The sequence below is a fragment of the Tachyglossus aculeatus genome, chromosome 16 (genome assembly GCF_015852505.1).
Source record: "Tachyglossus aculeatus isolate mTacAcu1 chromosome 16, mTacAcu1.pri, whole genome shotgun sequence".
Lineage (NCBI taxonomy): Eukaryota > Metazoa > Chordata > Mammalia > Monotremata > Tachyglossidae > Tachyglossus > Tachyglossus aculeatus.
This window is the reverse complement of record NC_052081.1, coordinates 49,784,612-49,805,911: the sequence shown is the minus strand read 5'-3', so window position 1 is coordinate 49,805,911 and position 21,300 is coordinate 49,784,612. Positions and strand designations below refer to the sequence as shown.

General features: G+C 60.1%; 1 protein-coding gene across 1 annotated transcript in view; it reads left to right on the top strand.

The window, feature by feature from the left end:
- KDM1A (lysine demethylase 1A) overlaps positions 1 to 21,300 on the top strand; it is a 39,353-nt gene that overhangs the window by 3,788 nt on the left and 14,265 nt on the right. Inside the window, 6 exon segments of the mRNA XM_038757603.1 lie at positions 2,769 to 2,934; positions 12,227 to 12,286; positions 16,614 to 16,747; positions 18,426 to 18,504; positions 20,103 to 20,195; positions 20,971 to 21,077. Coding sequence (XP_038613531.1) covers positions 2,769 to 2,934; positions 12,227 to 12,286; positions 16,614 to 16,747; positions 18,426 to 18,504; positions 20,103 to 20,195; positions 20,971 to 21,077 — 639 coding nt within the window.

Sequence of the window (21,300 nt, the reverse complement as noted above, 5' to 3'; positions counted from 1 at the left end):
GCCCTTTCCTCTCCATCCAAACCGCTACCCTGCTCGTTCAAGCTCTCATCCTATCCCATCTGGACTACTGCACCGGCCTTCTCTCTGATCTCCCATCCTCGTGTCTCTCTCCACTTCAATCCATACTTCATGCTGCTGCCCGGATTATGTTTTTGTCCAGAAACGCTCTGGGCATATTACTCCCCTCCTCAAAAACCTCCAATGGCTACCAATCAATCTGCGCATCAGGCAGAAACTCCTCCCCCTGGGCTTCCAGGCTGTCCATCCATCCATCCCCTCGCCCCCTCCTACCTCCCGTCCCTTCTGTCCTTGTCCAGCCCAGCCCGCACCCTCTGCTCCTCCGCCGCTAATCTCCTCACCGTACCTCGCTCTCGCCTGTCCCGCCATCGACCCCCGGCCCACGTCCTCCCCCGGGCCTGGAACGCCCTCCCTCTGCCCATCCGCCAAGCTCGCTCTCTTCCTCCCTTCAAGGCCCTGCTGAGAGCTCACCTGCTCCAGGAGGCCTTCCCAGACTGAGCCCCTTCCTTCCTCTCCCCCTCGTCCCCCTCTCCATCCCCCCATCTTACCTCCTTCCCTTCCCCACAGCACCTGTATATATGTATATATGGTTGCACATAGTTATTACTTTATTTATTTATTTATTTTACTTGTACATTTCTATCCTGTTTATTTTATTTTGTTGGTATGTTTGGTTTTGTTCTCTGTCTCCCCCTTTTAGACTGTGAGCCCACTGTTGCGTAGGGACTGTCTCTATGTGTTGCCAATTTGCACTTCCCAAGCGCTTAGTACAGTGCTCTGCACATAGTAAGCGCTCAATAAATACGATTGATTGATTGATAGGAAGAGCGCAGCTTTGGCCACTAGCATCTACAGCCAGAGCAAGCAGCTTGGCAGTGGCTAAGAATCTAGCATCCAGCCCCTCAGCACTTACGTACATATCTATAATTTTATTTTGTTACATTAACGTGCATCTGCCCCTCTAGACTGTAAACTCGTCAGCTGGGAACGTGTCTTTTATATTGGAGTTTCCCAAGCGCATAATACAGTGCTGTGCACACAGTAAATGATCACATAAGTGCTTACGGTTTGTCAAGCTCTGTTCTAAGCGCAGGGGTAGATACAAGGTAATCAGGTTGGATACAGTCCCTGTCCAACGTGGGGCTCGCAGTCTTTTAGACTGTGAGCCCATTGTTAGGTAGGGACTGTCTCTATATGTTGCCAACTTGGACTTCCCAAGCGCTTAGTACAGTGCTCTGCACACGGTAAGCGCTCAATAAATATGATTGATTGATTGATCCCCATTTTACAGATGAGGTAACTGAGGGAGAAATTATGTGACTTGCCCGAGGTCACACGGCAGACCAGTGGCGGAGCTGGGTTTAGAACCCAGGTCCTTCTGAATCCCAGGGCCGTGCTGCTTCAATATATACGGTTGACTCACTGACTCAGTTCACCCCTTTCCACCCTACCCCCAGGTCTTCAGCTCACCCCTTCCCCTCCACTCCCTCAACTCATCCCTTGAGAAGCAGCGTAGCTCAGTGGCAAGAACACGGGCTTCGGAGGCAGAGGTCGTGGGTTCGAATCCTGACCCTGCCGCATGTCTGCTGTGTGACCTTGGGCAAGTCACTTCTCAGAGCCTCAGTTCCCTCATCTGTAAAATGGGGGTGAAGATGTGAACCCCACGTGGGACAACTTGATCGTCTTGTTCCCCCCCCCCAGCGCTCAGAACACTGCGTTGCACATAGTAAGCGCTTAACAAATACCATCATTATTATTATTAGTCCTCCCTCAACCCCCCTCCAGCTTCCCAATTCAGCCAGTCCCTCTCCCCCTTCAGGTCCTCAGCACACCCGCTGTTGGGTAGGGACCGTCTCTATATGTTGCCAACTTTTGTACTTCCCAAGCGCTTAGTCCAGTGCTTTGCACACAGTAAGCGCTCAATAAATACGATTGAATGAATGAATGAATGAACAGCCCATGCCACCCCCTGTGCCAAGCCAGTCTGGTCAGCTATTTGGGAGCTCTCCTCAGCCACTTCATCCCCACCCCCTGCCCCGATTTTCCTCATTAGATCGCCTCTTCCAGGCACTGTTGTCTGATGGGTCTTTTCCCAATGAGTGCCTCCCTTCTGGAGTCTCCCTCCCTTCTCCTCCTCTCCTTCCCCGAACCCCGTCCCGCCCTTTGTCGTCGTCTTTTCGTCCTCCTCACCTCCTCCCACCCCCAACTTCGGGGGTGGTTCAGCCCCTGCTGGCACTGGCTGCCAAGGACGGGGCTCTGTGTGCCAACCGAGCTGCTCCACAGGAGCCACTGGTGAGCGGGCAAGCCAGTGGGAGCGGCGGCCGTGTCCCTGCTCCCTTGAGGTCACACATCTTGTGCTTGGGAGTAGTGATCAAGGCAGCCCCGTGACCTGAAAGGCAACCTTTTCAGCACAGACTTCGCAGGACTTGGAGTCAGGGAGCCGGTGTAGGGGGTGGGGTCTGCCCTAGAGAATTGGGGTGGGAAGAGGAGAGTGCCCCGAGTACTGACTTGCTCTTCCTGGGGTTTGTGGGACATCAAATGGGCGATGGGCATACGGGGGCACCCAGAGGGAGCGGTGGAGGCCGGTCGAGGCAGGCTCCCCTCGGGGCCCACTTTGTCCACGGCGGGAGAGCGAGCTGGCCCGGAGAGTCTCCTCGCGTCAGTCTGGCCCTCACCGGCCCCTGCCTACCCCCGACGAGACTCGGAGCTGCTTTTTGACTGTCCTGCTTCCCCGGGGCCCGTCCCCACAGGTGGAGTATCGGGAGATGGACGAGAGCCTGGCCAACCTCTCAGAAGACGAGTACTACTCGGAGGAGGAGAGAAACGCCAAAGCGGAGAAGGAGAAGAAGCTCCCCCCGCCCCCTCCGCAGGCTCCCCCCGAGGAGGAGAACGAGAGTGAATCGGAGGAGCCGTCGGGTGAGTCTCGGTGCCAACTCCCCTTCTCGCTTTGCCGGGGGGGAGGCTTCTGGCGGGAGGAGGTGGGGCTGCGGTGGCCTCCACCTGACCGAGGGGCACTGGCCGACCCCCGCGTGCGCGTCGGGATCCGGCGAGGGGCGCGTGGGCGCCTGAGGAGGGATGAGACCTGCCTGGGGGCCGGGAGCGAGGACTGGGACAGGTGGGCAGTGCCAGGAGGAAGAACGAGGTAGGGGTGGGACCGCCCGGGGCCGGTTCGGAAGTCGGAAGGGCCGGCTCTGCGGGGGGCAGCTGGAGCTGGTCCCCCAGTCCGCCCCGATCTCGAGGGTCTGCTCAGGGTAGGCTGGCAGGTTGCTGGGGAGGGAGACCTGCCTAGGGTTGGAGAGTGGGACACCCCAACTCCCTTGAACTCTGCTTCTCTTCATCACGCCTGGGGCTGGAGGCCAGCCAGGAAGGGGAGGGAGTCCTCCCCTTATTCCCCCCACCCCACCTACATCCTGGAATTCCCATAAAGCTCCTGGGCAGCCCTTTTTCCCGGTCCACTCCTGCTCCCTTGGTACCGAGCTCCGATAGGGTCACTTGGGACAGAATGCGAATGGGCGTATCTCTGCCTCGTTGGATCGTCTGGGGCGTTTGGCCAAAGCCCTCCAGAGTGTGTTTGGGGAGAGGCTCTTTTTCTTTCCTATTGCATCTGTTAAGCGTTTACTATGTGTCAAGCACTGTTCTAAGCGTTGGAGTAGATGCAGCCAATCAGGTTGGACACAGTCCTTGTCCCGCCTGGGGCTCCCAGTCTGATTAGGAGGAAGACCAGGTTTTACTTACTCCCGATCCCTCAGAGAGATTGCTGAGCCCGCATCCCTGGAAGCTGAGGGATTCTCAGGGATCCTGGAATCGGGCCCTCTCCTGCAGTGTGCAGAGAAGGAAGGGGATTCAAGGGGAAGGAGGGCAGGGTAAGGGCCTAAACTTGTGGTTGGGTACCGCCGGGAGCTGGGCCTGCCTGACATTCGAGGCTCAGTAGGCCTTTCCCGGCCTGTTAGGTGGAAACTGGTTCCTGAGGTTTCTTCCCCCAGATTGGCTCTGGCTAAGACCTCACCGCCCTGACCCTGCAGCCCCTATCTGGCCAGAGCAGCTGCAGTGAGGAAGGCCCTTGAGGGGGGCGGGGACCGTGGTTTGAGTCACGCTTCCTTGTTCCCTCCTAGAGATAGGGCAGTTAGGGGCCCAGCAGACTGACGGAAAGGCCCCTGATTAGCGTTGGACCCGACCTGCGGTGGTAGGGAAAGCCAAGGCTGGAGTTTTGTCCTGGGGACGCGCGGCTCGACCGCGTGGTTGTGGAGCGGAAGGAGTCCAGACTGTTGTCGGATCTCCCGGCAGGTCCCACAGCCTCCTTCTCTTGGCTTAATTGGAAAATTGCCCTTCTCCAGTCTGAGGTCCCTGAGGGCCCCCCGGCCTGCCTGAGACCCCTAGGGCCTTGCAGTCTTAATAATAATCATAATGGTGGTATTTAAGTGCTTACTATTTGTCAAGCAGTTTTCTAAGCACTGGAGGTAGATACAAGCTAATCAGGTTGGACTCAGTCTTGATCCCCGTTTTTACAGATGAGTCACAGAGAAGTGAAGTGACTTTCCCAAGGTCACAGACGAACGGCAGAGCCGGGATTAGAACCCAAGTCCTTCCGACTCCCGGGCCCGTGCGCTATCCGCTAGACCATGCTGCTTCTCCATCGCATGCACCCTGAAACAGCAGCCGAGGGAGCTTGCTGGGGAATCCGAGGAGGTGCCCCGGGACCCGGGACCTGCATGCAGCAGTGGGGGAGACGGGCCGGTTGGCCTGCGAGCTCCTCCCGTGCCTGTCTGCTCTCTCTCCTGAAGCTCAGGGGAGGCGTGGGGGAGTGACCAGAGCTGCCGGGGGAATTATTATTATTATTATTATTATTATTGTATTTGCTAAGCGCTTACTATGTGCGAAGCACTGTTCTAAGCGCTGGGGGAATACAAGGCGATCAGGTTGTCCCACATTGGGCTCACAGTCTTACTCCCCATTTTACAGATGAGGTAACTGAGGCACAGAGAAGTGACTTGCCCAAAGTCACACAGCAGACAAGTGGCGGAGCCGAGATTAGAACCCGTGACCTCTGACTCCCAAGCCTGTACTCTTTCCACTGAGCCACGCTGCTTCTCTGTTCTTGAGGACAGCAGCCAACCTGTGTCAGCGTCGGGGACGGGAGGACGTGCACATTTGCTTTTTGTCCTCCAAATCGGCCGGGCCCTTGTCAGAGGTCGCTTTCCCCACACTGACCCACTCGTCGTGCCTCCGGGGGGCCAGCGGCCGATGGGGCACACCAGGAGCCCGTCTGCCCACCTGCTTTCTTGACCCACGAGTTAGTGCTTGAGGCGGGGGTGGCACAGGGGCCCGCTGCAGGAGCTGCCCTCCCGGGGAGAGGGGCGGGTTGGGACCCGTCAGCGAAAGGTTCGAGGGGCCCCCGTGGCGTTCGGCGCGAGTGGGCCTCGGACTGGGTCGAATGTTGGGGGGCGGGATGCGGTGCCATCTGTGCCCACGGTTCTCTGCCCGGCGCGCCCTTCCCCCAGTCTGTCTGCGGCCGTGTGCATCTGGAAGAGTGTATTCCCGCTGTGGGACGCCTTCGGTGATGTGTTCCCCGTGGGGCAGCTTTGGCCTCGCACTCGCGTGGCACCGATCCCGAAGTCTGTCGGGCGAGCCCCGTACTGGCCACGTTCCCAGAGCCCGGGCCGTCACCTGGTCCGGACTGGCCAGCTCCGGCCCGCCAGCGGTCGGGCTGCCCGTTGGGTGGAGGGAAAAAGGCATCCCTGGACCGGTCCCAGGGACCGAGTTCCCCTCCAACGCCACCCCCCACCTTCTCCCGAGTCGGGCCTGGAGAGTTTTTGCCATCCCGTGGCTCTCCCCAGGGTCTGGACATTTATTTATTTTACTTGTACATATCTATTCTATTTATTTTATTTTGTTAGTATGTTTGGTTTTGTTCTCTGTCTCCCCCTTTTAGACTGTGAGCCCACTGTTGGGTAGGGACTGTCTCTATATGTTGCCAATTTGTACTTCCCAAGCTCTTAGTACAGTGCTCTGCACATAGTAAGCGCTCAATAAATACGATTGATTGATTGATTGACAGAAAGGCCCCGGCATTTCCCGTTAAGTTCTGCCGAACTTCTAACTTCTGCAGGAAGTTAGCCCTGCAGGGGTATTTACTCATGTGCTTTCTGGGGGCTTTGGTTTCTGAAAAAAATAGTTGTTGCCTTGCTTCGGAGGACTGTAGAGTTTTGGTTTTACACAGGGGCTATTTGTTCATTTCTTTCCAAGACGCCTCTCTCCCGCTTGTGATGAAGCCGAGTGCTGGCTGGGGGATAATCGGGTGCCAAGCCTTTCTCCTTGCCCCGTGGGTGCTGTGGTCCTTGTTGCCCAGCTTGGGATTTGGTCGATGAATCCCTTGAGGCCGGGGCTGTTTTCTCCTGGCCTCCGGGCACCGTAAGCACTGGACACAGCGCTCAGTACAGAGTAAGTGCCAGTCACAGTGCTCTGTACGCAGTAGGTACCCCACAGTCGGTAGGTGTGGCAGCACGAGCTGCACCAGCCTAGTTTGCCCTGTGACAGGGTCGGTCGTCTTCCCCTCTCCTTCCCGGCCAGGGTGGAGGCTCCCTTCCATGCTGAGGGGCCCAGGCCACCGAGGCAGAGGTGGGCAGGACCCCAGGGCAGCCAGAGCTGTCGCTTCTCCTCTGGTTTGGTCAGCCTTCTTAGGGAGCGACCCTCCTGCCCTTCTCAGTGTTCTCGTGCTGGAGGCAGAGTGGAGTGTCCAGGGGCCAAGAGGGTGGGGGTCTCGTGGTCCTGGGTTACTTCCCAAGCACTCAGATCCCAGTGCAGGAAGCGTGCTCGGCACCCACGGTCCCTGCGGCTAATCCCGAGTTGGGATGTGGGCGTGTGTGGGGGCTGAGGGGAGCGGAGGGGGCTCTGTGGAGCTGGGTCCGGGAGGGTCTGTGTGAGGGGACCGGGGGTGATGCCGGGAGAAGCTGTTTGGGGCGAGACTGGGACGGGGGTCTGTGGGTGAGGTCTGGGGTGGGCGGTGGTCTACGTGAGGGGCTATGCGTGGCGGGAGGTGGGAGGCAGAGCGGTCCGTGGGCTCTGTGGGTAACGGCTATTGGTCTCTGGGCTTCGGCCCCATTTTTTCCCAGACCCAGTGCGAGTCTCCGACCCGCCTTTCCCTACCGGTGTCCGTTCCTGGGCCGGGCACCAGGGTCCCCAGTCCAGGAGGCCAGGCCGCCAGGCTGTGGGGTCACTGGGCCAGAGGGCGGGGCTCATCTTGCTGTCTTGTCACTCTTCGAGCAGTGTCCAGAATTCCTCACTTCTCAGCTGGCGAGGTCAGCCTGGTCCCTGGCACTGCCAGGGCCCATGCCACCTGCGCGAGGAGGTTGTGACAGCTGGCCCAGAGCCCCTGTGGTCTCAGGGACACCAGCTGTCAGCCTGGGGTTCCCTTGGTCCCACAAGGAAAAGTTTGGGGAGTCTAAGTCCAAACTGGCCGTGAAATAAACCGTGAGGCCCTGCCGCCCACCCCTGTGGGCACCGCTATGCCTGCCTCAGTTTACCAAGCCTCCAGTGTCTTCCAGGGGGCAGGCTCCTGGAGGAGGGGAACCGGGTGGCGCAGGGAGTGTGAGGGGTGTCCTGCCAGGGAGGTGCTCTCTCTCTGGGGAGTGCCAGGCAGAGCCTGACCCAGCTTATGCAGATTGCCATCCTCCCCCTTCCACCCCAGAGGCCTGAGGGAGTGATCCAGGGCCTGGGCTCTCAGAAGGCGATGTTATTGACAAGGGGTTTTGGGCTCCGACTGATCTGGCCTTGGAGTTGTTTTTTGGGAATCCTGGGTTGTTATAGGGATGCAGAAGCTCCAGGACCCTCCTTTGGAAACAGCAAAGGGATGGCCTGGCACTGGTCTCTGCATACTCTCTCTGGCTGGCAAGATGGGCTTCACTCAGCCGCCAAGCCTGGTCACCTGAGCATCTAGAGGGACCCCAGGGTGGCCCTCTGGTCACTCAGAGGATCATTCTCTGGGGAAACTTGCAAGTGTGGGGGCTGTGGGTTCTGGGGGTTGCCCTCGGCACCCTGAGCCCCACTTGAGCAGCCCCCCAGATTGTCTCTGCCCATGGTGTTTTGCCCATTCTACCTCCCACAGAGCCACTCAGGTAGCATCCCCGCACGGCAAAGCCCCTTTCGGGCAGGGTGTTCTTGACCCATCGCCCCGGTAACCTGGGGTGACCCATCACAGCCGCCGCCATGCCCCCATCAGGGACTGCTGTGCCGTGCCCATCTTCCTCTCTCCGTCCCATGACTCCGACCATCTCCAGCGTGGTGTGTACCACTAAGCTTGGAGCCGCTGCCTCCGTGGAGGGGGCCGGGAGCTGGTCAGCGATGCCTAGCAGACTGGTCTGGTACTTCACCTCCCAGCCCGTCTCCGTCCCCTTCCACCTGGTCCCGTCTCTGAAATCCCACGATTGGTTTAAGAAGGAGGTGTCTGACCGGAGCCAGTCTCAGAGTTGTCGGGGCTGGGGAGCTGGAAAGGGTCGATGGAGAGGAGCTCGCAGCCAGGACACACATCCTCCCCAGGGCATCCAGTTGGCGGGGGCGGAGGGGTCTGTGCCAGTCAGCTGCGGTGGAGCATTTCTGGGTGGGCTTTGCGGAAGCCATTTAGATGAGCCGTTCATCGTCGGGGTCTCCTGCTTTGCCGGGCAGCCCCCGTCGGCCGGTCCCCAACTGGAGGTTCGACTAGTGTGAGGGCGGCAGGAGCCTAGCGGGGCCTGGCGATGGGCAGCGACAGTAGCTTTGGTCTCGGTGGCATATCTTCCCTCTCCATTCCTGCCCCTGATCACCACGTGGCTCTCTGGGGGAGATTTGGGTTCCAGCATCCATCGTCTCTTCCTTCTGCCATCCGTCTCTCCCCAGAGAGGGATGAGTGCGTGCAGACCCAGAAGGCCGAGCCCCGCAGGGCTTCCTGTCCTGGGCATTCCCAGTGCACGCTGTTCTAAGCTTCTTTCCTTTTGCTCTTGACGGGGCGGGCGGTAGACCTTGGGGAGAGCATGCCAGGCTGGTGTCAGGACACCCGGCTTCTAATCCCAGCCCCACCATTGGCCTGGTGTATAGCCTTGGGCAAGTTATTGAGCCTCCCTGGGCCTCCATTTCCTCCCTCCCTTATAAAATGGAGATGAGACAGATTGTGAAAGTGGTGCGTCTGATCTCATAACCACGTCTTCACCCCAGCGCTGAGCACATAGTCGACACTGAGTGAATGGCACCGCTGTTATTATTATTGTGCCTTCCCCCCGTCGCCCTGGGCTCCATGGGGTATGGGGCGGGGGGAATGTGGCACAGTGCTGAATCAGTGTGGGCCACTTAGGGCTCTGCCACTGGGGATCAGGAGCCCGTGGGCAGCTGCCGTCGTGGAGGGTTGAGTTCCTGGAAACAAGGCCTTCAGGTGACACTGCAGTGCTACGGCAGGTCCTGGCCAAAATGCCCCTGGTCCTGGGCTCCTCCGCAGGTGGCCACCAGCCCCCCTACGGCTCCCCTCACTCCCCAACCGCCATTACAGCTCGAACTCTCCCCGGGCCAATGCCAAGCATGCCCAGAGTGACCCCCAAGTTAGAGTGGAGAGCAGCAAACCTGAAGAGCCGGGGGCCTGAGGATGGTTTGACCAGCAAATCGCAGCCGGGGTGAGTTGGAGAAGATGGAGTGGCCATGGGCCGTTCGGGTGGGTCTCATGCCCGGACCCTGAAGCGGCCAGAGGGGTTTCCCCACCTGGCTGGGAGCCAAGGTCTGGGCAGGCCAAGTCCTGTTTCTCCTGCTCCGCTGGGCTCCGTAATCATGGTCGGAATTGCCTGGCATAGGAGCCGGCCCCTGGGTGAGGAGGGGCCCACGGCTGCCCCTCCCCATGCCCAGCTCGTGTCTGGGGCCGTAGCAACAGACCCAGGCACATCCACCCAGGCTTTACCAAGGCCCCTGAGTTTTCTCTTTTCTTAGTAATTATAATAAGAACAATTATGGTATCTGTTAAGCGCTTACTATGTGCCAAGCACTGTTCTAAGCCCCGGGTGGCCGCCACTCAGCCTTCCGCCAGGTTCCTGGTGGCGGTGCGAACCTCAGGGACCCAGCGAGAAGCAGCGTGGCGGGGATAAGGAAGTCAGAGAGCGTCATCGCTGGGGGCGGCCGCTGCTATCGCAGGTTCCGTTCCCACCTCCCCCATCTGTCACTCTCCACGTGGGAAGTGTTACCGTGGGTGAAGCCCAATCTTCCCGCTTCCTGGCCTCCAAGAGGTGCGGCCTGTATCTTCAGGGCCAATGAAAGTCCAGATTCATGAAACGCTCTGGCTTTCTTAGCAAGAGATGCTAGGTCGTTTGCATTTAGTGACTTTGGCCGCCACTGCCACCATCACAGCCGTGGCCTCCGCTTCGGGACTGCCTGCCGTCCCCCCGTCCCGGCCTGGAGCCCTAGCGCTGCCACACGATGATTCAGTTGTCCCCCATACACCAAGCCCTCCCCTCACCCCAGTCGTGCTCGCCTCAGTGCCGTCTTTTAGCCGCTCCCTTCTCCTCAGCCGCGGTCCCCGCTCCAGAGGGCCTTTCTCTCCCGCAGTAGAGGGAGTGGGGGGCCGGGGTGGGGTGTGAGCTGAGTTAGGGTGGATCCGGAGCCGGAGAAAAAAGGAGAACAGGAGCGGAGTGATTAGAGGCAGACGGCCCGGTGGGCAGCCCAGTGACCTGGTGACTAGGGTGGATGCCCGGGCGGCAGCCAGAGCCCCGCCAGGTGTGGCCATGGCAGTGTGGCAGCCTACGCTGGGGTATGGGCGCTAAGTCCCCCTTTCTGCCTGTTCCCTGTCCGCTCTCCCTCTGCTCACCTAGCAGGAAGGAGCAGCCCCTCCCAGGCCCCAGCTTTCCCCGATGGAGCCACCCCAGTGCCTGGGGTCGGCGGGGGCCCTTAACCTCAGGGTCCAGCGGTGCCTGTGAGGACCGTGGCTTCCCAGAGCTATTGGGGGGGTGGGAGGAGCCGGCCCGGGTGTCAGGCCAATTCCCAACTCCATGCTCTTCCCCAGGAGGTTAGGGGGTAGTGCCTGGGAGCGCATGCACTTGCTTGGCGTGGGAGAGCCCCTGGAGCCGGCAGGAGTGCTCCAGGCCCCTCCTGTGCCTGCAAGAGCAAGGTGATCCTCTTCTTAGGGCACTTGGGAAAGAGTCGAAGCCGTAGAGTCAGGCTCCAGTGGGGGCTCCCCTTCCCCAAAATCTGCATAAGAGGCCCAGGATCCGGCTGGACTCCCTGTCTCCTCGCCGCTCCCTTACCGCCTCGGCCTCAGGATTTCCCAGAAGCGCAAGGAGACTCCGAGAGCCCCGGGACCCCCTCGCTGGGGCCCGACCCCGGGCCACGGAAGCCCTCCTCGCTGATGGGGTGAGCCTGGAGACGCTCGGCCTCCTGTCCTCCACCGACCCCCGTGGATCACCCCTGGGTCGTCCACCTGACAGACAGACAGACAACACGCATTGAGCCTGGGCTGAGTAGACTTGAGTGTCTGCATCTCAGCAGGCCCCGGCAGCCCTGGCTGCGGTTTGGGCGTTGGCCCATTTCAGTGCTTGGCAGGGGGCCAGAGGAAACGGTCGTCGGGGGGTGGGGGTGGCATTAGGTTTGTCCAGACGTTGGTCTTTGCCACTCCCTCTGGCTGTCAAGGGTTTTGGCTTTCCCGATGCCCAGAAGTCCACTCAGACGCATGAAACAGTGTGGGGGCCCCCGCTTCTACCTCTCCGGGGCCCCTCGGGCCTGTCTGAGCCCACTGCAGAGGAGGGAGAGACTCAGTCAAGATTAGCGCAGCCCTCCTGGGCGGAGGGGCCTGCTGGAATCCCTCTTCGGAGAGTGCCTGGGCCGGACCGGGCCATGCCGGGAGGCTCCCGCCGCTTCTGGATCTGGCCATGAGGAGACCAAGACTGGTGCCTGCCTGCCTGTCAGCCTGCCCACCTTCCCCCTGGGCCAGGAACTGGGTAGGGCCGGGCTTTGGCAGCGGGCACAACCACACTCCCCGTGCCCACCGCCTCTTCTGCAGGATTCGGGGTGGAAAGCTGCCGTCTGTGGATCCGAGTTGGGAGGACAGAGGGACTCACCGGACCGAGACTCCCGAAGACGGCTCTCTTGGACAGCGGGCCGGCTGGTTGGCGGGGCGCTCCTGAACCACTAGCCACGAGGCCTCGGGGTCCAGAAAGGGGGCCTGTTTCTGGAGTGAGGTCCCTGAGCGCTCTCCTCTTTCCTTCCACAGGGCAAGCAGGAGGACTTCACGACGACAGTTCTGGAGGGTATGGAGACGGCCAAGCATCAGGTGAGGGTGGCATCGATGCTTGCCTCTTCTTAGCCAGAGCCGCCAGGCCAGGGATCGGTGCTCGCAAGGGCTTCTGGCTCAGGGTAGCCAGGCCAGGGGCAGGAACGGAGCAAGGACAGAGCGGGAGCAGGAGCCGCACAGGATGGGTGGGAGTGTAGCAGGGCAGGGGAAGGAGCGGAGTGGGTGGGGGCCGGAGTGGGGCAGGAGCAGGGCAGGAAAAGGAGCCAGAGTGGGGCCGGAGCAGGACAGGGACAGGGCAGGAGGAGGACCCACTTCCTGAGGCCAGAGCAGTCGAGCCCTCCTGAGCTCCCACAGTCTGATCTCACTGCTGGGGCTTGGAGAGAACCTGAACCCAGGAGTCCTGGATCGTTCTCTGACAGGCTGGAGAGCTGGTGGGGGGAGCTGGTGGCTGCCAGTGTCCCTAGATGGGAGATAAATTGCTTTGGGCATCTGCCCACTGGGAGAGCACAACAGCCATCCCTCCTCTTCTTCCTCCTGCTCCTCCTTTTCCTCTTCCTCTCAGTCCTCCCTCACTTCCTCTTCCTCCTCCCCCACCTTCCCCCACTCCTCCCACGGTGCCACCAGGGTGGATTGCCCCAAGCAGCGCAGACTGCCAGCTGAGGCCTGCCCCCAGGTTTAGGAAAAGAGCTTGGGGGTCAGCGAAACCCCAGCTAGCTTAAGTCAGGCTCCACCTCTCCCTGTCCCGAACGGGCACTGAGGTGGACCCCCGATAAAGGTCCCGGGTTAGTCGGGTGATGGATCAATCAATCAATCGTATTTATTGAGCGCTTACTGTGTGCAGAGCACTGTACTAAGCACTTGTGATCGCCTCACGGGGTCCAATAGGGCGTCTCCAGGTGCCGAACGGTTCTGGAGCCTGCGGTTCCCCCTGCCATCGGTCGTGCTTGATTCTACGTGGTGTGATTCCTACTCTGCATTAGGACGACTCCCGGGGTGCCCAGGGTTGCCCAGCTCCGCAGTCACGGGTGAGCAGTTGGTTAGAGGTGGCAGGCTTCGGGGAAGTCAGGGAGGTGCGGGCTCCACGCTGCTGGCGATCGGACTCTGGAAACCTGTCTCACGGGCTGACGATGCCTCTACGGCCCTGGCCGCGCTTGGCCGGAGGGAGCCACGGACCTCGGCCCCGCCACCCTCCCGTGAGGACTGCTAGTCCAGTCCACCTGCCTGCCTTTCTCTCAGCAGCAGCAACTGTAGCGGCAGCGGGAGGAGCAGTAAGAGCCATAGCTTATACTGAGCCCCTCTTGGCACAGTGCGCCGTACCAGGAGCTTGGGAAGGACAGACTGAAAAAGTGACACAGTCCCTGCCCACGGTGAGCTTCCCCTCTACCCGGGGAGTGAGATTCAGGCGAGCAAACGGCATCATCCCTGGGCTACGGCAGGATGCGCAGTCCGGGCCGGTGCACTTCGAGCCTGGCTCGGAACCCCTGTCCGTCCAGCGCACGGGGTCCGGTCACCCCTCTGCGGCCGGGACGGGGGGATGCCGGCGGAGTCACAGGAGTGCCCTCCTTGGGCACCGCCTAGACAGGACAACGATCCTTTTCCCTGGCTGAGTGTCCTCTTTCCCTTCCGAGCTTGGATCCGAGTCTGGCCCGGACGCAGGAGAGATGGAAGATGCGCTGGACAGATCAGTGCCCACGAGGTCCCCATGCTGGAATGGGGCTGCTGCTCTCAGAGCTAGGGAGGGGGATCCTTTAGCTTCCCCACTGCAAATCAATCAGTCAGTCCAACTTGTACTTCCCAAGCGCTTAGTACGGTGCTCTGCACACAGTAAGCGCTCAATAAATACGATTGAATGAATGAATGAATGGTATTGATGAAGTACACGTGGCAGCTCCTCAGTCCCGGGGCTGGCATGATGGATACCTTCCACATATCCTATCACTGTGTAGCCTGAACTCCAGCCTTCTTCAAGGGGGTTCCCACTCCTGCAGAGCGATGACAGGGCCCCCATAGTGATGGAGCACCCTCCTGGGGCAGAGCATGGTTGGGAAGTGGTGGTGGGGGGGGGGGGGTATTGGGGCACACACACCCCCCATCCGCTCACATCGGTGGTACATAGCAGGCGACCATGCTCGGCGGGCAGGTGAACGCAGGCACCATCAGGGCTGCTGGATCGAACGGGACCCTCTGGAGCGGGGGTGTCCTGGAGCTGATATTCCCTCACAGCCAGGCTCCCTGGTGGAGGGAAGTTCCCCATCCTCGGGTTGGGAGTCTTGGCGGTCGGAAGTTCACCGTCCGCAGGTTGGGTCCGGCCCAGGGAGACAGGAGGGGCCGGGGAACTGCTGGGCTGCGGCCGGGCACCGATGTGGCGCCAGAGGCTTTTTCAGAGGCCACGGAGCATGTGGCGGCGGAGGGGGGGGTCCTATCCAACAGGGCACGGGACCCAGGTTAACGACGGCTCATCCCCACCGGCCCTGGGCTTGGTGTTTCCGGGAGAGGGTCTTGCGTTGTGCTTCTCCAAGCGGGACGGGCGTGGGCAGGCGGGTCTGGAGTCCCGGGGACAGAGGCTAGGGTCTGCCCGGGCCCCCTTCAAACCCAGAAAACGGCCCGCCAGCCGGAGGGGCGGCTCTGGTCAGAGGGAACCCCGGCCTGGACCGGAGATCGCTTGCAGCGTGGGGCTTTCTTGCCCCAAGCCTTCACTTCCAGTCTGTTGTCTCGGGGTGTTCCTTCTCTCTCCCCTCCAAAGTCAGGGGCCAAGGCCCACTTCATCCTCATTTCTGCCCCTGCAGCGCCTTTCCTTGCTGTGCCTCACTGCATTACGTCTTCTTACTGCACCTTTTTTCTGCGCTACATCTCACCACACTGTACCCTGCCGGGCCGCACCTCACTGCACCGAGCCGTCTCTCTGTGCTGTGCCTTAACTTACTGTACCCTTCCAGGCGGCGCCTTCTTAGTGCGCTGTGTCTTATCACACCGTACCACGCCGGTCTATGCCTCATTGCGCCGTGCCTCCTTACTGCGCTGCGTCTTACTGCACCGTATCCTGCCTTACTGTGCCTTCTCAATCTGCCGCGCCTTACCACACTGTTCTCGCTGCGCCGCGTCTTCACCCCGCGCTGCACCTCACCTCACCGAACCTCGTGACACCGGGCCCCCTCACTGCACTGTGCTGCGTCTTCCCGCGCCATACTCTGCCTCGCTGCGCTGCGTATTGCCACGCTGTTCCATGCCGTGCTGCACCTTGAAACCACGCTGTGGCAGCTCGCCAAGCCTTGCCCCGCCGCACCTTCTTACTGGGCCGTGACTTACCGCGCTGCTGCATCGTGCTGTGCCTTGCTGCGCCGCATCTTCTTACCCGGGGGTGACTTACTACAATGCTGCCTCATGCCTTGCTGTGTTGCGCCTTATTACCCTCCACTGCATCTTTGTGTCCGGTTTGCTCCATTGCACTGTCCAGCTCTTCTTGCGTGTCGGTGACCCCCCACTCTCCCTCCCCATCGGTGATTCCCAACCCCTTTCTGCGAGCTCAGTGCCATGTCTCTGTGTCTCTTGGACTGCCAGCCTGGATCTTCCTTGGGTTCTGCTCTCCTCCTCGTTTGGTAGTTTGGGAAGGTCCAACTGAGCCCCTCCTTTGCTTTTTTGGTGGGGTGGGAGGGAGAGAGAGAGAGAGAATGAATGAGGATGGCGGGGTGGGGTCCCGGTTTCCCGTGTCTGACACCCTGCGGAACTTTTTAGTGTTCCTACCATTTTCTGCTCTTTGGATCATGCTTAGCGGTGTCGTTCTCACCCTTGAAGTCTTGGTCGTTGGTTTGGTCGGGCCCAGTGGAGCGAGCATCTTCGCCCCGCTGGCCTGGTAGGGCCCTTCGGAGGGGGAGTTCGGTGTTGGCTTCCCAGCTGGGGAGGGAGGGGAATTTGGGCCTTCCCGCTGGCCTCTGCCCCTTAATGCCCTGCCTGGCGGCCCCTTCGGCACCTACCCCGGGAAGGAGCACCTTGGCTGGAACCCCAGCGGGGTGTGCCCGGCCCCCGTCTCTGTCTGCCGGCCAGGAGGCCAAGCCGGCGCCATCCCACATCTGCTCTCCCCTTGTCTTCCCTCCGGCTGGGGCTCCGACCCGCCGGCCTCCCCTCGAGCCCTTTCCTCCGGGAAGCCCGTACTGGGCAGCGGGCGGCCGATTCCCGAGAGCCAAGTCGGCTCAGCCTACCAGACTCTGGGGCGGGCCGTGGTCGAGCTTTCGTGAGGCCAGCAGGCCCCTCCTCGGGTGACTCTGACAGCAGCACTGCTCCCGGCTGGACGGTCACGGGCACCTACTGGGAGTCATTCTAGAACCTTCTGTTCTTTCTCTGTCTGTCTGTCTGTCCATCCGTTTCCCAGGTGTGGAGGGAGCGGCCTTCCAGAGCAGGCTCCCCCACGATCGGATGACGTCTCAAGAGGCTGCCTGCTTTCCGGACATCATCAGCGGCCCCCAGCAGACTCAGAAGGTTTTCCTGTTCATCCGGAACCGCACGGTATGGCCGCTGGGGCAGGGCCCCGGGGCGGGAGGCGGGGATGGGCGTGGGGGTGGGGCCGCCTCCCTGAAGAGACTGGGCAATCATGAGGATGAAGAAGTTGGGCCTGGCGGCCACGTGGGCTCCCACTGGGCCTCTGGAGTGGCCCCAGGGCACAGCTTCCAGCATTCCCAGGCGATACCCACCGATCAGTCCCTGGACTGGATCTCTACCATTCCCAGCAGTTCCTTGCACTCTGAATTAGAGCCCAGTGGGGTGAGGCGGGGCGGGAGGAACGGCCCTCCTGCTTCTTCCTTAGTTTCCCCCTCCACGGGGGCAAGGTCCACCCGGGTTTCTGACCAGATCTGAAAGTTTCCTCTCGGGGCTCACGTGGCCCAGATGGTGGCCTCTGGCCCATTAGCCCCTAAAGCCTGCCCGGGAAACCCACCCCTGTCCTGCCCCTCACGCCTACCTTGGCCACCGTGATGGAGTCCCCGCCTTCAGGGGGTGGCTGCTGGCAGGCCCTGGTCACCTGCCCCGGGTGATGCCCTTCCCAGGGAGCTCCAACTGAGGCAGCTGCCCCCACCTCTGCCTCCCCCAGAAAATCTCTTGCCACCTGCGGTTGGGCTGTCGGACCATCACTCAGCTGCCGTCTCCACAGCTCTCTGATCCCAACTTGGGGGCCCGCATCCTGCCAAGTCTTGGGCGGGCGCTGTCTGCGAGGCTGCCTGGGCTTGGGGCGGTGGGTGGGGATGCTGTCGGGAGCACTGCACTTACAGGGTCCGCTCAGTTTTCCCATGACCTTATTAATTCATTCACTTGTATTTATTGAGCGCTTACGGTATGCAGAGCACTGTACTAAGTGCTTGGGAAGTACAAGTTGGCAACATGTAGAGACAGTCCCTCCCCAACAATGGGCTCACAGTCTAGAAGGGGGAGACAGACAACAAAACAAAACATGTGGACAGGAGTCAAGTCATCAGAATAAATAGAAATAAAGCTAGATGCACATCATTAACAAAATAAATAGAATAGTAAACATGTACAAGTAAAATAGAGTAATAAATCTGTACAAATGTATATACAGGTGCTTAGGGGATGGGGAGGAGGAGTGGAAAAAGAGGGCTCAGTCTGACCTTCCACGTGTAGGTCAGAATTGGCGTTTCCCTGAGAGTGGGCGCCCCGGGCCTGGACCTTGTTGAAGGGCTCCAGTTGTGTTTCAGGGTGATTCTGGGGGACACCCTGTGACTCCAAGGGAATTCCTGGGCTGGGGCAGCCCCCACCCCACCCCTTTCATGGATAGACCCGGCTTCTGCTGTGTCTAGTGTGCCCCTGGCCCCAATCCCCAGTCCCACCGTCATCTCTTCCTGCTTGAGCTCCCCACTGGGACCAGCCCAGGGTCGCCGTCAGGGTAGGGGTGGCCAGCTGTGCCAGAGGAGCAATGCCAGAGTAGCAGGGCTGCTGAGGAAGGTGCATTTAAAGGGGTGCTGGGCTCAAGGCCTGGCTTTCCTCAGGGATGGTTGCTCCCAGGGTCCTGCACACCCCCGGGGCCGGTGCCCCAGCGGTCGCCAACCTCTGAGGGCAGCACGGGTCCTCCCCAGAGACTCTACCCCTGGCTGGCACTGTCCTCCCCGGGCCGCGGGGGCCTGGGCCTAGTATTGGTTGGGGACCAGCTTTGACCCCATCTCTCCACCCACAGCTGCAGCTGTGGCTGGACAACCCCAAGATCCAGCTGACATTCGAGGCCACCCTGCAGCAGTTGGAGGCACCGTACAACAGTAAGTAGCAGCTGCTTCTGCTTCCCCCGTAACTGGGCCCTGCCCGGCCCCGGGGGGCTTCTCAGCCCACAGGCTGGGGGCAGGGGAAGGCATTCGAGTTTCCGGGGGGTCTTGGCTCCTGTTCTCGCTAAACTGTAGAAATATGCCTGTGAATAGGGACAATTCTGCTCCCCCAGTCCTGCTCCACTCCAGGCAGATCCTCCTGGCCCTCGATCATGGGCCCATTGCCTTGTTCTTGTGAGGCTGACGCTGAAATGCTCCTGACCCTAATGATGCCCTTGCCCTAGCCCAGTATTCGCCCCGGCCCGGCCTGAATACTCCAAAGTGTGGATGGGGGGCTGCATGGCCAGTGCGGGTAGGCCTGAGCTCTCGTGGAGGTGACTAGCCCAGATACCCGGCATAGCCACCTCGGAGCCATAATGCCCGGGACAGCCAGTTAATCGGGAATATCGATGTGTAGAGCACTGGACTGAACACTTGGGAAAGGGCAGTAGAGCTGATAGGCACTATCCCTTCCCACAGAAAGCTCACAAACTAGCAGGGGAGACAGATACTCTGATGACAGGCAGGAGGAAGCAGTAGTCCGATCTGTTTGTAAGTGCAACGGGAGAGACATAAGTACCCAAGGGCGGAGCTGAAGTGGAAGTCCTGAAGCGGCAGCAGGTGGGACGATGGAAAGGCTTCTTGGAGGAGATGTCATTTTAGGAAGGTTCTGACGATGGGGAGAGAAGTGGTCTGATCGATGGAAAGGGGGAGGGAACTCCAGGAAGAAGGGAGGACCTGAGCAAGAAGAATGAGGCCCAGGTAATAATAATAATAAAAATGGCATTTATTAAGCGCTTACTATGTGCAAAGCACTGTTCTAAACGCTGGGGAGGTCACATGGTGATCAGGTTGTCCCACATGGGGCTCACAGTCTTAATCCCCGTTTTACAGATGAGGTAACTGAGGCCCAGAGAAGGTGAGTTGCCCAAAGTCACCCAGCTGACAAGTGGCAGAGGTGGGATTTGAACTCATGACCCCTGACTCCAAAGCCCGTGCCCTTTCCACTGAGCCTTGCTGCTTCCCCTGTAGTAGGTTGGCTTGAGAGGAGCAAAGCATGCGAGCTGGGATGCAGTGGGAGAGGAGTGAGAAGCAGAGGGGGAGGGAGAGCTGGTGGCCTCTGCCTTAAAGCTGATGGGCAAGAGGTTTGGCTTCTTGCGGAGAGGAGTGGGCAACCTTTGGAGGATTTGGAGCTATTTTAAAACAACAGTCCTGCCAGCAGAGTGAAGTGTGGACTGGAGAGGGGGGAGAGTCCAGAGACCGGAGATCTGAGAGGAGCCCAGTGCAGGAGTCCGGTCGAAATACGACAAGACCTCAGACCAGCGTCGTGTTAATTTAGGTGGAGAGGAAGGGGTGGATTCTGGAGTTGTGGTGGAGGATGAACCAAGATTTGTTGTCAGACTGAATGTGAGGAGCAGATTCCGGTGGGGTCAGGGCCTCGGCTGCCCCTCGGCCCTGGGCTGGGCTGGGGGTGGATTTGTCAGGGTGGGAGAGGCATTTTGGGAAGTAGGCAGCGAGCAAGGGCGAAAACACGTGTGCTCCTTTTGTCTCGCCAGGCGACACAATGCTGGTCCACCGCGTCCACAGCTACCTGGAGCGCCATGGGCTCATCAACTTTGGCATCTACAAGAGGGTGAAGCCCCTTCCGAGTAAGGAGCCTGGGGGGACCGCTTTGCAACCCAAGGCCGGGAGCGTTCCCCGGGCTTTCCCGACTGTGACCGGGCCCTCCTGGCCCCAACGATCGGTGACCATGCCGGGGGCGTCCCCGTGGCGGGTCCGGTAACCGAAGCCAAAGGGTTTCCCCTTCCCATGACCTAAACGGCCGGTGCCCTGCAGCCCTCGGTCTCCCCGACTGGCTCTCCCTAACCAGATGTGTGGCTTAGTGGTAAGAGTCAAGGACCTGGGTTCTCATCCCAGCTCTGCCACTTGCCCGGTGTGACCTTGGGCCATTCCTTTAACGTGTCTGGGCCTTGGTTTTCTCATCTGTACTTATATGCAAAGGCCTGTTCTCCCGTCCCCTTTGACCATGAGCCCCGTATAGGGCAGGGACCGTGTCTGACCGAGTTGTCATATATCACCCCCAACGCCTAGTCAGCGCTTAGCCGGCACCACCTTGATTGCTGTGATGGTGGTGGTGGTGTTTGTCGCTGTGGGGCCCTGGAGCAGAGGGAGGGCTGAAGGCAGAGGGTGGCCAAGGCACCGTCTTTGAGTGATTCCCGGTGTCCTATCCCCTCCTCCCATGGATACAGTCATCCCAGACTCCTTGCCTCTCCAGCCCTGTGGGGTGCTGGTCTGGGGCTAGGATTAAGTGGGCGGGTACGCTTTCTTAGTAGGAGGTATTTCTGATGACCTCAGAAAGCCTCTGCCGACCGGATGGTACGAGGCCGGGCGGCTCTGACCCCGTCCCTCGGTGCCACTGTCTAGCAAAGAAAACGGGGAAGGTGATCATCATCGGTTCTGGGGTCTCAGGACTGGCGGCGGCACGCCAGCTGCAGAGCTTTGGCATGGACGTCACGCTGCTGGAAGCCAGGGTGAGAGCCCGGCGGGTGGGCGCTGAGTGGGGAGGTCTGAGGTTACCTAGCTAAGGGCATTGTAGCAGTGAATCGGAGAACTTGGAGTAGGTGGGAGGCAAGATGGGTGAAACCTGCTCCATCTAGAGCTTAGTCCAGGTCCAAACCAACAGTTAAATGGCCCGGACCCAGGACAGACTGCTAGTGAGGTGCGGTGGGACTGTCGGGTGGGGATGATGGTACT